The sequence below is a fragment of the Ambystoma mexicanum genome, chromosome 2p (assembly GCF_040938575.1).
Source record: "Ambystoma mexicanum isolate Mex_15411 chromosome 2p, UKY_AmexF1_1, whole genome shotgun sequence".
In the NCBI taxonomy this organism is placed as follows: domain Eukaryota; kingdom Metazoa; phylum Chordata; class Amphibia; order Caudata; family Ambystomatidae; genus Ambystoma; species Ambystoma mexicanum.
In genome coordinates, this window is record NC_090923.1 from 919,034,934 (window position 1) to 919,050,756 (window position 15,823).

The 15,823-nt window shown below is 40.6% G+C and overlaps 1 protein-coding gene across 1 annotated transcript in view; it reads right to left on the reverse strand.

Moving 5' to 3' along the window:
- Window positions 1-5,509: 5,509 nt before the first annotated feature.
- Window positions 5,510-15,823, reverse strand: part of NKPD1 (NTPase KAP family P-loop domain containing 1) — a 65,274-nt gene continuing 54,960 nt past the window's right edge. The window contains exon 4 of the mRNA XM_069644637.1: window positions 5,510-14,798. Coding sequence (XP_069500738.1) covers window positions 13,096-14,798 — 1,703 coding nt within the window. The 3' untranslated portion in view covers window positions 5,510-13,095. The remainder of the gene's footprint in view (window positions 14,799-15,823) is intronic.

The window sequence follows — 15,823 nt, forward strand, 5'->3', positions numbered from 1 at the left end:
CATAGGAGTCCACCTAGAGATGACCTTATCCCTTACCAGACAAGTTAATGCCATTGCATATTCAGCAGCATACACCTCCGAGTTGTTCAATGGCTGCAGACCCTTCCTTTGGGAGTTGTTCAATGGCTGCATGACATTAGCCCAGGATTTGATATGCTCCAGGCTTGATGATTGTAATGTTCTATTTGCTGGTTCCCCAACATTTATCATCAAGAAACTACAGGTCATCCAAAACAATGCCCTCAAAGCAGCACTAAATATTCCCAAGAAGGATCCCATCGCCGTGGCCAGGAAGGATGCACACTGGCTGCCTATCCGAGAAATAATTATTTTCCAGACAATGACCATTACACTCAAATATCTGTTGGACATGGCCCCAGATACCTTTCCCAAAAACCAAAAAGCACACCCCGTCAAACCCACTCGCTAACCCTATGCCCATCAGCTAAGAACCCCTAGATTCAGAAGGAAGAGATGGGGCGGTCGGAGCTTCCCAGTGATCCCCTCAAAAAATTGGAATGCATTATCAGTTGCCCTAACATCTGACCAGTCCTACTGGTCATTCAGGAAGCATTTTAAAACCTTCCTCTGTGTGTGTACAAGTGTAGGTGTGGAGGTAATATGCTACATGGCTGGACTTTCCCTTCCTGAATGCAACATTTTCTCTGCTGAACTCCTATGGACAAGAGGAAGTTCAAGCTTGCCAGTGCGGTGATACGCTGCACAACGGACTGCAAAAACCAAAATCCTATGCGAGCGAATGCCCCACCCACAACCTCCCAGAAAGCAACATAACCCCTAGTGCACACACATCTGCGCATGCATCAAGTGTGTACAAGTGTAGGTGTTGAGGTGTCACGCTACACGGCTGGACTTTTCCTTCCTGAAGTCAATGTTTTGTCTGCTGAACTCCTAAGGACAAGAGGAAGTTCAAGCTTGCCAGTGTGGCGAAACGCTGCACAACGGACTGCAAAAACCAAAGTAATTATTTGGACTTAGTCACGTCCTTTGCATATAGTATTGTGGCCTGTCTCTAATAGGTGGGCTGACCAGAGTGGTGTGGGCTGGATCTAATTGAAGTGTCTGACCCTCGTCACTACACTCACTCCATACGTCTTCAATACGACCTAATTGTCTTTTTTTACTTAGATCCTATGCGAGCGAATGCCCCGCCCACAACCTCCCAGAAAGCAACATAACGCCTAGTGCAGGCGCATCTGCGCGTGCATCAAGTGTGTACAAGTGTAGGTGTTGAGGTGTTTGGATGTGTGGAGGTGTGGATGTGTGACTAGAGAAGTTACTCTCTAACTGCTACTTATATAAATGTTCTATTTCTTTTCATGCATGCATGGGTAGCGAATATTTATTGTTAGATTTCTACTGCATATTTCAACTTAATGGCGAGTGGGCTTAGAAGTGGGAAGGGCGTAACTATAGAAGTTATGTCCAATGTAGCCTCTAGCTCTAGTCCCATGTACATAGCGCACAATGATGACGTATCTGATGATAAGGAAGTAACTTTCCCTTCTGTTCAAGACAACAGTATGCCTGTATCCAATGAAATCTTACCCTCATCGGGTATTCACGTTGATATGGACCAGATTATTCCATCTAGCCCGTCTTTTGACCATATTGGAGGTCAGAATGATAATAATGAGCCTATTTCGATTAGCACTACTAATTCCTACTCCATGTTAAATGGTGATTTCGGACTCAATCACATGGAGGAATTAAACAGTGTGTCCGACAATCAATAGGTCTGCTGACCCCGTTGGTTCCTAGGAATAGTAATAATGCAATTTCCTCACAGGTCGATGCAACATTGAAATGTAAGTATACCGGCAACGAGGAAGATGTGAATGTTGACATTTCCGGGTCCATCTCGCCATTACCACATACAAATGAAGTTTGTAAAGAGCATTTTGGGGTGATTGGGGATAATATCTTGCATATTAGCGATAGAAATCATATGCCTATGTCTACCCTGGACAATCAGGATCCATATACTTTCCCTGTAACAATTAGCATACTAGACCTATTCGATAAAGGCAGTGATGTCACTCACTTAGAGCTACGTGACATCATACATTCCATCATAGAAATCAAAACTAAATTGTGTAAATTGGAAGGTTTTACAATTGCTAGGGAATCTTTTATGAAGTCTGCCTCTGTGCACCAAGAACTAAAATCTATAATCCGGCATGAGCAGGGTACACAGTGTAATGGCGACTTTGGTGACAACCTTTGTGGTGACGATAATGTAATTAATCTAAATACGAATGGCATTCTTATCGACCTTATGAATGAGATAAGGTTAACTAATGTAGCAGTGCAACATCTAAGTAATGATTTCATTTATGCTAAAGACCAAATCTCAACCAATTCAAACGCCATAATAGGTGAGCCACTTGATAGCCCCACTGCGTTGACTAATATTATTGAGAGGGATGCGCAATTGGAATCATCTGTTGAATTATTGTCTGACAACCCAGTGTTCTTGTCACGCCGATATCATAAGCAACAGCAAAGATCTAAATAACGTGCAGAAAAGAGAGGCGTTCCGTCAATGAAAAAAATAAAAAAATGAAAATTACTATTCCATAACTAGAAAATGTCAATTCTGTTGAACCCCATTATAGTATATGTGTAGAAGATGACAACAAAGACCTAAAGCAATTATAACGCAAAATTGAGTGTTGCTACCACTGATAAACAACCTCATATAGAAAAAGATTTAGGTGTGTTAAATTGTAAACAGGTGCCTATGGAGGATAGTGTTGAAACAATAGATTCCAAAATCTCTGATAATAAAAAAAATAATATTAATGAATGGTGATGCAAAATCTCAAAGAACTCTTGTTACCTATTTCCCTAGTGATGGTAGAAAATGTACTACTAACTCCACGCAGTCTTATATGACTAATGTTCCAAGTGGGAGTGATAATAAGTCAATTTCATCTCAACCAGGTATTGTTCCAAATCAAATAGAACATAAAGTGTTGTACTCAGATATGTGTGCCAAAACTATAAAAGATTTAAATTGTGTAAATATTCCCTCTAACGACTTTGATGTGGTTCGAATTGGGGTTGGAAAATTGCTGGTATATACTGAACCAGGGACTCTTCCACAGACATGGCTGACTTTGATTCTCATTCCAATTTTTAAGAAAGGTGACTCTGCAAAACCAGAAAATTATAGACCCATTTCTCTAACAGACACAGCACCCAAAATATTTTCCATTCTTGTTTTTGCCAACCTTGAGGTATTCATTGGTAAAAATAAAAAGTATATTCCAAATATCAATTGGGATTCAGAAAATGCATGTCAACCACTCTTAATGCTACAATAATGTGCACTTACTAGTCGGCACAAAGGCCAAAGAACTCAGTACTATATATTTAGCATCTACAGACATGACCTCTGCTTTTGACACAGTGGTTCGAAATCTATTGTGGACTAAAATGGTTCATTTCGGAATATGACCATCTTATATACTGGATTGAGATATTCCACTCTAACACATCCTATAGAATTAGAATTACAAAAGGCTTCATTGGATCGCATTTGCAGATGACATTATTTTATTTGATCATACTCCAACCGGCTTACAAATGAAATTGTAGTTGTTTTTGAAGTTTGCATACAATCACAATCTAATGCCAAATTTAGCCATAACGAATATTATAATATTTGAAGCAGGGAAGAAGCCTAGAAAGTATGTGTGGAATATAGACGGCGAGATAATATCCCAAGTCCATGAATTGATATACCTGCGATATCATCTTAGTTATGTGTTCTCTATTATATCTTGGATTGAGTATATAAATATAAAAGTTAGACCTTTGACTAGTCAGATGAAAATCAATTATTCAAAATATTGCACATTTTCTGTGTTACCCTTATTAGATTTTGATAGGTTGAACCTGCGATTTTATATTCACTTGATATTTGTTTAATTAACTTGAATACTCAGCGTGATGTGATACAAGGGTGCCTCTTAAAATCTGCACTTAAATTAGCTCTCTCCATTCCGAACTGTATCATACGGCATGAACTGGGTATGAACTGGGTATCATCTTATCATGTCGAAAGGATTGGAGAGATCTCACCAACTACTCAAGAATTCTTTCTCCAGTGGAGAATTTGCTATACTGTGATGTTAATGGCATGATAAAGGGGTGTAGTACCAGTTCGTTTATGATCTACAATAGAAGGATGATTGCAATTTTACTGGACCTGGGAGTAGAAAATGGCATTTGACAGCACATCCGGGATATGTTAAACAAAAAATTGTCTGAACGTGACTGGATGAAAACCATTAGTGAATTGTCAAAATTCAGTACGTACAGTGAATATTCCAAATTTCCTAGAAAGCGTGTTGGTTGATGTCCCTGTCTGGCAATCTTTCCATGTAGGATTGCACGTATGCATTTCCTGAGGTCTAAATTGAATCAAATGGAAAGGACTAGATGCTGGAGCTCCCATAAAAACATATATCCACTTCATGTAGATTTCCCAAAGAACTGTATGAGACTTTAAAACATCTTATTTTGTAATGTGAGTATTTTAAAGATGCTATGTCAAAGTTTTTAATTAAGTTTGTTAATATTAATTTTGTGGATTGCATAGAATTATTATGGAATCGTTTAATGCTAGGACAAGGTAATGCACTAATCTTTGCATTAGTCCCACTTTTAAAATTGATTGAAAAAGAAATTGGGCTTTTGTAAACTTGTGACTGAATTGTCTTCGTACAAGTATAATATGATCTTAGGTTTTTAAATTATGCATTACTAGCAATTATCGAAGCAAAATGAAACAGTGGGAAAGCTTTTGAATATATTATGAGATATGAAGCCGACCATTGACGGGGTCTATATATGTGTATTTAATTACAGAAAAGTTCTTTCAGGTATATTGTGATTTTGCACATTGTGGATTTTTCACATTGCTGATTTTGCACATTGCCGATCTTGCACATTGCCGATCTTGCACATTGCTGATATTGCACATTGCTGACTTTGCACAGTGCTGACTTTGTACATTTGCTGATTTTGCACATTTGTGAATTTTGTGAAACATGTAAGCCTTTGTCATGGTTACTGACATTATGTGATATTTGTTGATGTACTACTCTGAGAACATATTTGTAAAGGTTTTGTAAACCATAAACAAAAAAACAAAACAAAAAAACCTTCCTCTTCACACAGCGTGCTGCCGGATCAAGGCCTTGACTCATCTGTAGCTCATGTGAAATTGCAACTGCCATAAAGTGTGGCTATGTTGTTTAGTGACGATGCCTTCAGCACCTTGATGCCCGAGGGTTTAATGTGCATAATTAATGTAAAAATAAAAAATAAATATGACTCCACGTGGATTTCGTCAGTTTAGAACAGAAAGGAAGCAGATGCACATTTTCCAGATATTATGTAGATGAAAGCAGCACGATTTTACCACTGTAGTTATTTGAGCCTGAAAAGAAAAAAAGAATCAAAAGGAATACCTAGATTATTATTATATTTTTAATTTATCAAGGTGTCTTAGTTTAAAGAAACTTTTACTCCAATTGCAAAAGATTAGTAGAATAATTGGAATTATACAAAAATACACATTCGATATACAATAAAAACATACCGTAAAACAATTATAAAACAGTATCACTATTGCCTATAATCAAATACAAATTCTTTTTCCAAGTAGTTGTGCCTTTATCAACTTCATTAACCGGACAATAACGTGTACTTCTAAGTGGCACTAATCATTCAAATTATGGAATAGGTTATGAGGAAAGAGAATATCATGTGTCAAGTGTCTAGCCGGGCATTTTGGACACAGTAGTCTGCCGGTCTGGAAAGGGTGCCGGTACGTTGCTACCAGCACCCTTATTTCCGCACCGGCAGACTTGTAATGTGACCAAATGTGTTAAAAAGTCATATTTGTCAACCTCTATAATGAGTTGCTAGTACCTTACTTCATTTTAATTAAATAAATAGAATTTACAAATGTCAATAATGCAATGGATAGAGCTGGCTCATTTCCCAGCACTATGCACTGCCAAAAAGCCTGTGTGTTTAACCAGTCTGATGTATCAACACATTTATCAAAAATCTGGCATCTTGTGGGCTGAAGAGATGGCCATTCAATCACCAAATGCATTAAGATTTTCGACTGCCATTTTGGCAAAATGTGTGGGCATTTTTCGGATTCAACTCTCAACTTCTTGTACCGTTTATTTCCGCACGAGCACGTTCATCCTAAACAATAAAAACTGTGCTCTTCAATGGGAATTGGGAATTCGATTCAAGTATTTTGGCTTCACACCTCTGCTTTTAGTGTCCCACAAAAGATGCTTATACAACTTATATTTTGTTGTCTCTTCTTTGGTAGGTTTCCAATCTCGGGTAAAAAACATTATTTTTATCTCGGCACCATACTTAATCAACAGGGAGACAGTGATGTCACATTCTTGGACTATACTCTTAGTCATCAGTTTAAAATTATACATCAGTGAGTTTTCCTCATGTGTTGGTTGAGATCCTCGGTTTTGGCGTGGAATAAGTAGGTTTCTATAGAATTGTACCATTCCCATTTAAACCAACCTCCCAGCGATGTCAGGCCCAATTCTTATCTCAAGACTGGAGTTGGAATACAACTGGGCAATGACAAAAACCTCTTCCAAAACAAACCCTCTAGTTTCCTTAGATCTAGACTCCTTGAAAGATGGCGGATTTCTATCCCAAACTTGATTATTGACACTGCTTTCCTTTTGTAAAAATGTAATAAGGCTATATGGAGAAGCAGCCATACTGATAGTTAATTTGTTTCATTTGTGAGATGACTCCCTTTGCTTTCGTTACCAGATCCAGCATGGCCGTTGCCTTTGTTGGGTTAGATCTTTCATAGAATTCTTAATATGTCAAATTTGTTGTTATCAATACTTGGTCCCCTGTACTCCATGTAAGCCCCTGTTTCTAAGTCTGTTTACCTGTGAATCTTATAATTTTAGTTTTAGATGCATTTAATTTTAAATAATTTTATACCGTAAACTGTATAAATGAATTAAGGAGGCGTTGTAGACCTATCTGTTTGTGATCCATCAGGAGCATGTCATCTGCATTGGTGAGTCAACTAATTGTTGTCGTGCCAATAGTAGGGGGAGACAAACACATTTTCACAGTTTCTGCAAGGAACACACCCATGTCGGATACATAAAGGTTGAACAAGCCAGGGGCCAAAACACAACCCTGTCATAAGTAGTTTAATGTGTCTATTTCGTTAGAAATTTCCCATTGCAAATTCAACCTGATCCTTAATCTTGTCGCTGAATGCATGTACACACTTAGATTATGAGCCTGATTCAGAAATTTAAGCTGAAGTGGGGGAACAGATTCAAAAGGTGAGGAAGAATCTTTGGAGAAGCTAGCAAGAAGAGGATTTCAGTTTTATTTGGGTTAAGATAAAGAAAGCGAGATGACATCCAAGACTTAATATAGCTTTACAGACTAAGGAAAGGGTCATTTTTGCCTCAGGCCATAAGTTTGGGAAGGGCAATTATCCCAAGCAATAATGAACCCTCCCGAGCTCTATAAGGCTGTTAGCATATAGTGGTAGTAGGAATGGATGTTTTGGAGTTTTGGTTGTGAAGTAAAAAATGTGACTTTACGAGTGAGAAACGTAAATAGGCATCAAAGTTAGTTTATGTTTTAGTATTTAAATAACATGGCTGTCGTCGTAAATTATGCATTTTAATTGTAACTTGGTTGAACTGGAACAGGATTGACATGAGCTTGCATAGGTGTAATTTAAAAGTAAACAATTTCTCTATAAAAAAGTGAAAGTATGCTTCAGCAAAAAAGCCCCTCCCAGAGCGGAAGTGTTCTGTTAAAGGAAAAAAAAACATGTCTAGAAATTGCATTGTTGTTTCACTGTCTGCTTCTGAAGACAGAATGTTCAGAACACAGTCAATACCAGTAATAATTGACTGCACTCTAAACATTTTGATTGGCTGAGTGGAGGTCAATAACGATCTCCATGTGCTAATTGCATATACGCAGGCAGAAAGATGCTGATGAATTAATTTGGTGAAGGAAGGAAAAGATACTGAAATGTGTGTGTCATCAGCATAGAGATGTACTTGAAACTCATAAGCAGATACTAAGGAAGCTAAAGAAGAAGTATAGAGAGTGAAGAGAAGGGGCCCAAGAACAGAACCCTGGAGGACACCATAAGGGGAAGAAAAGGAACAAGAAGAAGAACTTTTCCAAGAAACTGTGAAAGACCCATTAGAAAGATAAGAATTGAACCAGCTAAGAACAGTGTCAGATAAACCCAAAGAGGAAAGAGTAGAAAGTAAAGTAGGGTGGTCAACCGCGCTGAAAGCAGCACTCCAATTTAACAGAATCAGAATTGAAGATTGTTTCGAATAGTGTTAACAAACATATAAGAGAGAGATTTTGGTTCAAAAGCCAGGACAAATAAAAACAGATTGATGGGGAGGAAGTAGATTGTGAAGGTACAAAGACAGTTGATAGTCGACAAGCCTCTCTAAAAGTTTAGACAAATAAGGAAGATGAGACATAGGATGAAAATTAGCAGAGTCAGAAGATTCTAAAGACGGGTTCTTTAACAAAGGAATATACATTTTTAACATAGATGGAAAATTCCCAGAGGACACAGAAAGATTGAAAAGAGTAGCAAGGACAGGAGCTAGTGCAGGAAAGGTAGATTTAACCAAAGAAGCAGGTAACATGTCAGGAGAAGCAGCGGCAAGATGGGTCCAAGAGATCAAGGAGATAGCATCCCTCTCATAGATTGGCGCAAACTGGGAAAAAGTGGCTGAAGAAGTAGGGGAAACAACAATAGGGCAATCCAGAGATACATGATTAGGAGAAATGTTTTTGTTTAGAGACGATCCGATGGTATCAAATGTTGTCCAGAAGAATTTAGCAAAAATCATCAGCAGGAAGATTAGACACAATGGAGAGATCAGGAGAGGGGGAAGCAAGTAATGTGTTGAAATTAGTGAAAGTCAGTTTTGGAAAACAGGGCTGGACTGGGAACTAAAAAAGGCTCTGGAAATAAGTACTGGGGACCAAAAGAGGCCCTGGAAATAAAGTTCAAAGTGGCTCCATATGACGCATTTTCAGCAAGCCCAATGTTTTTCCTATGAGAAAATTTAAAAATACACAGAAATTAGGCCCAGGGTGCAGAGGCCCACCGGGAAATCTCCAGAGTTCCCTATAGACCAGTCCACCCCTGTTGGAAAATTAGCCTGAGATTGGATAAGAGATTGAACGTATGTAACATTAGTTTACTTTAGAGTGGAAGAAAATGAATGGAGAAATTAGGAAACAAATCTCATAATTAGAAGTGGAACGATGATTCAACCAACGATGTTCAGCTTTTCAAAGTTGGTTCCTGAGAGTTTTTAAAGACCTTTCGCCAGAGTAGTTTAATCTTGGAAATTGTATTGGATTATGTTGGTGTCTTTTGGCTTCGGTTTGTATTTTATAACCATTATACTTTGCATGTTTGTATGCTTGACCTATATGTCCTATATGTCCAGTGTCCAAATCCATGTGCCACAACAGGTTGCAGTAGAAACATTATGTAACTGGTTAATTAGATTTCTCAGTAACGGGTCTCCTTGACTGTGAGCACTATTGAACTGGTGGCAATTCTATTCTAAGCAATAGTTCCGCTAAGGGAAGGGGGCATCCTTCATGACAACTTGAGTGCCCCATGTGCAGTGAATAAGACTATGCCAGTTTTTCATCAGTCCATCGTTAGACTTGCATTGAATCGGGTGATGGTAAACCAGTGTTTGCTGATGACTGGTAACAGGTTCATTAAGTGCACAAAATCAGGTAAAAAAACTCGATTAAACCTACCCCTAGCAAAAATGCTGCACCAAAATCTCCCATTCCCCATTCCAAACACTGTTCTGCAGTACCCAGAAGTCGTAGCTGACAACAGGGAGTGTTGCATTGCAGATGATGGCAGCAAGTTATTCCAAGATCTGAGATGTTTTCTAACTGTAAATCATTTCAGGGCACCAAAATGTAAGACAATTCCCCGGAGAAATCAGCAGGGTCTATTTCACAAACACTTGGCTGCAGTTCCACTTTAGCTTATTCAAATCGGAGGAATGTGTAGTCACCCCTAGCCTTGGTATGTTCCTGTTGACAATATGGTACCTTCTTAGTTTTTATCAAAAATATCTTTCTAGTGCATGAACACATTACATTACTTGTTTGTATTTTTGTTTTAAATTATTTTTTATTAGAAATGGTCATCAAGGTGAAATAAAAAAAGGACAAACGCATTAAAAACATGAAAAAATTGCAGCAGAGAGTTAATTAGCACCTCCAACAATACTCTTTGCCCATGAATGGAGCTGGCCTCGTGCCCCGTGCGGTAGCACAGATAATATATTACAGGCGGAAGGAGTGGACCGAGAGAGAGGCTGAAGCCTGCACAGCTTGAATATTGGTGACCCTAGGAAAAATACAATGTACCTCCTGATAGGTGAGTGCCCCAGAAACGCCAGTATTGCTGCAATAGACAGTCCCTGACATATGAGTGGCGATAAACCAACTGTTCCAACAATTCTGAAACTATTGAGAAACTGCCCACTTTCCATATGTGCCAGTCCAACCTTGTAGTTCTGAACTGTTACCGTTGTGCTCTTTCACGGATTACCTGTTTCTCAAGCAGCAGCTTCATCTTGCAAGCAACATGTTTTGTTTTTGCACATTGAGCAGGGCTGACTGCCTCACAAATGTCTGTGGAGGATATCTTAGTAAATTAATGTTGCCCTTGCTGGGTCTATGCTCAAGCAGAGGTGTGTTGGCCCCTCAATTGTATTCCTGTTCAAAACCTTCCAAAAGGCTGTGGGCAGCGCGCATCTATTTGCAACAGCATGCAGGCAGACTCATTATGTAATGCACGCTCTATATACCGCATCATGTATGCATGACAGGCTGCGTTTACAATGGATCCCTATGGAGTATGGTGTCTTTTTGCTGGTGCAAAAAGCCGGCAGACTCAATAGGGATCCCCAGCATGAAAATGCATGCCTGTGCAAATGCTGGAGTATTTGTATGGCGGAGAGGAAGAGAGCAGTGGGGACCTCCTCTCTACCAGACAAAATGAAGAAAATGGAGCACACCATGAATTAAAATCATCATTAATGGTGTGCATCAATGTCCTACGCAGGACTTTAACACTTTCAAATACTGGTAGGCCCGGCTCAAAATGAGACCCTGAGATGCAAAAAACTATATACACCACATATCCCGCCCTCCCTAAAACAGCCATCGAAGGGCATTTAACGAAAACAATAATTGTTCACATTATAGGAAAGATTGAATTGCAAAAGATTTCATTGCTCAAATTGAATGATTAATGGTCATTGTTTTTTGTGCATATATAGATGGATTTGCAGAAATTGAGTTAAAAAGCAATGTTACACTTTCACTTATTGTAGTAATAGTGTCATGTTCTCTTATCCAAGTGAATGCTGCATGTGTTCACAATACTCGAACTCATGTGCTTTAGTTAATATGAAAAGATTCTGGGATGTGGAAAATGAGCAGGCTTTGAGTTTTAGAACTCCTAGCATGCCTTCAATTAAACACTGCCAGATGTTCAGTTAACACTTTTGTCAATGCTTCAGGATAAGACGCTATGCTGGCGCTGGAATTTCATTCTGAGAACATGTTTAGTCATGCAGGCCTCCATCTTGAAATAATAAAGCAGTCTTGAAAGCCCCATTGTAAAACAGAGCAGAGACGATCATGCCATATAGCCTGAGTTTTTTAAAATGAAAAAATAGCACATTCTTAGCAGTGAAGCTATATGTACACAACACCTGCTTTAACACAATTATGTGAAAATGGACACTTATAAAAATGAATGGATTTTATGAGATGATTGTATACAAGACCTTCTTTTTTGGCAAATGTTATGGCTTCTGAATGCTGCTCTCAGGCAGTATGCATGCACTCGTGGATATTTCGGTACAACAGCAGCCTCTATATGTGTTTGTGATCCCAGCAATGAAATGAATAGCATTGTGGCTTTCGTTTAGTTTAAACTTTGGTGTAAGACATTGGGCCTCATTACGAGTATGGAGGTAGCCATGCCGCTTTTAGCGACATGGCTACCCCCGTAGCGGGTACCAGGTCTGGGTCCTGCAAAAGGGGACTTACCGGGCCATTCTGAACTTGGTGGGCCCGGTAAATCCCTTTCGCGGGACCCGGACCTGGTACATCCCCCGTCCCATTTGCGCCCCCATAGGGCTCAATGGGAATGGGGAGGATGCTAACAATAGGCCCGTTAATGACAGGCCCGTTGTTAGCATCCTGGTCTGCTAGCCGGTCCCGCTAAGGACTCCTGGTCTGACCAGGTGTTCCTTAGCGGGTCCCACTGCAGACCTCGTAATATGGCGGCATGGAATGAAAGCGGCCGGTCCCTTACCAGCACCGTTCATTCCGTGGCTGCCTGGGTCGTAATGAGGCCCATTGAAACCCTGCTTACATAAAATATGTGACAGAGTAAGATTCTAACATGTGTTTGTAGCTCCGCCGAAAGGATTACCTTTTTTGCGCCATTCATTTTCAGAAAGCCCTTCCACTCCCATTCTTCTAGGATGCAAGGCTTTCTGCCATGGAGGACAAATTTACTTTGGGCTGACTTGCTTCTAAATGACTCAGATGTGTGTGTGTTGTCAGTGCAACAGTGTAATTTCATGAGAATGTGCAGGCATGATATCAAAGGAGTGAAGTGATCTCTGAGGTATGGCACAGAAGAAGGTTCTGAGATGAAGTTAGTTAGGTTCACTCATTGGGTTCTGCCCACAAGAATGCAACCTGCGCCTTAGAGGTGTGTCTGTAGGTACCCAAGGCTTCTGTAGTGGCAGCTTCCTGACTTCCACTGTTTTGCACAACTGTTCCAAGGACAGTGTGAGAATCAACTTGGAACAGCTTGAGGATTGTATGGGTGGCAAATTATATTATACGCGTCAACAAACCATGATGTAAGACATCTGATGAAATAAAAACAATTGTCACCAATGACACAGAGAACGTTTCTCAATTATTCTGGATCTGTTCTGTGCCCCCTTCCATGTTCTTCTCAGTCATGTTCGGCCAGGCCTTCTCCAGGTTGTTGACTCCCCGTATCAAACCCATTTTATGTTTAATGGACATATCAAGGCTGACTGTGCACCTCAGAATGCTTTTGGCCACCTGCACTGTGAAGGGGAAGTCTGTTGACAGGAACTTATGGAAGACTTCAGGATCAGCATCCAAGTCTAATATATTTTTTAGGTTTGCCTTCATTGAGTGTAGCTCTTTACTACTCGCCTTATAAATATCCCATAGTAAGCGTGCATCAAAGTCCTCCTTGGTTCCGACTTGCAGCTCATCCTCAAGACACTGAAGGATCCAACTAAGGCGGCATGGCCACTGGTTGCACAGAACCACCCATGCGGCCACAGATTTGGGAGATATCGTGTTGGATACGACTCGGTTTAGGATCAGGAGACGGATGGTGACGGGGATTGTGTTAACGATTCTTCTCATTTGAGCAATGCTGTCTGGGATGTATTCATGGAGATGCTCCTGCTCACTATACAGGGCATGGAAGGCATCCTGTATGTATCTCCCAGGGCCAGGACAGGACACACATTCAACTAGTTCCTCTCCCTCTTCATCTTCTGCCAGCTCATCCCTCAGCAGCTTGGCAGACTCGGCTATACCTGTTTTAGTTCCCCTGTTGACATCATTTCTGCAGGGCCAGTCAATCAAGTCTTCAGTTCCCTGCACTGCCTTTCGAAGGAGCTGCAGTTTGTGCTTGGTGCCGAGTGGTGGTACTGAAAACGGAAGAGTCACAGTCCTATTCAGGAACATGTAGCCATTGTCGGCCATCCCTTTCAAGGAGCCGGCACTTTCCAAGCAGTTTACAATGATGCTAGGGTCCACCACGAGAATGGAGATAAATGGGGCCCTTCTGTCTGAAAGCAGAGTGTTCATGGCATCCAGAACACCGACTACTTTGTCTGGGGCGCACAGCTCTAAGCTGGTGATCTGTAGAACTATCCGGATCTTCTGCTTTTGAAATATCTCCATGCACCTTACCAAGTTTGTGATGACCTCGATCTCCTTTTTCACCTCGCTCATGAAACCCATCTGCGTGCTGAACTTTTGGCTATTTATCAACCTCTCAATCTTCTTTTTCTGACTAATGACCACACTCTTGCCCACTTTAAAAAAAGTCATGACTATACTAGATCCCGATACAATGGCAGCCACACCTCCAAGAACCGTGTAAACATTTCCGGGTTCCTCCTCGCCCTCTTCATGCCTCCATATGGGCACAAAGGCTACAACTAGTCCAATGATAAAGACAACGATTGCCGAACCCAATGTGAAACAGAATGTCTTTTTGAGGACCCACTCTTTCTCCCCCAAATCAGGGGCACGGTTTGGCGGATTGCCTAGTGCATTGTAAACTCCTATTGGCAGAGCACCAAAGTGTCTGCGCACACGATCACAGAGTGTGGTGACCAGCCCCGCCCACAGTCGATCACTGCCAGCATACTCCCACGCACTGAAGGGTACAAACACAAACTCAATGTTCTTCCTTTCGAGGCTGCGGTCTGTAATCAAAGGTTTGTAAAACATCAGGTGCCACAGAAGCCAAAGGAAACCCAGGCCTTCTGGCTTCCGGGGCTTCTCATGAGATGTGGTCCGCTCCTTCTCTTCGATTCTAGAAGCTTCTTCTCTCATGCATTCTAAAAAAAATACAGAAGAAATAAATGAGCTGATTGAATAAATAATTGGAGTCTTGATAATTATTCTGTAAAAATGTACGCACTTCTTTCTCTAGTTCTAAACACGTATTGAAGACAAGGAGAAAGCAATGTTTATTTTAATATGCATATTGTCTAATGCTCCAACTAATTTGATAGATTTTAATGTTAATCTAACAGTGGGCTTGTTAGAGGCCATAAATGACTCTGCATATATGTTGTGAAGCATTGTGATGCAATCTCGTGCTTGTCCGTCTCAACCAAGGTTTGCGCCTCAATTAGCTGAACTTTGCTTTCTTCGCAGACAGGCAGGAAGGAATGGCGCTCTATCTTCTGCCCACTTGCCAAATCTTTTTTTTCGTGAAGCCACCTCCACTTATCATAGGTCCATCCTAGATGCTAAACGTGTCTATTTTACTAATCGAATTCAATCTTCTCTGAATCAACCTAAAGAGCTCTTTAAAACTGTGCAGTCCCTCTTCTCCCCCTTGGTCTCTTCAAGTTCCAGTCCTCCTTCAAGGTCTTTCTGCGACTCTCCGTCATCCTTTTTTTATCAAAACATTAGTCTTATTTATTTATTTTATTTTATTGTTGGCTTGTTAGGCGCTTACACAATAAGAAAATACTGTTCTAAAGCACCCACAGGGCATGGGAGGGAGCAGGAATGGGAAATACATCAAAGTACATTAAAAACACAATATATAAGAGCAGTCGGGGGAAGAGGAAAACAGGACGAACCTACTATGCCTTGTGAGTATTCAGAACGTGCAAGTGCAGCAAGGAAGAAGGCAGAGGGTCAGTGCTGAGGAGTCTGAGCTCATGTGTGAGCTACTGATGAAGTGCTAGGAATGTTGAGTGCTACACGGCCTGAGCCGCGAGGGGTGTAAGTGCGAGCCACCAGGGCAGAGAGTGTAAGTGCAAGTGCAAATAGACAGGAGCTGGGCTGATTGGGTGCGGGAGGTCTGGGCCCCGAGAATGCATAAGGGCCCAGGACACCAATCGCATCA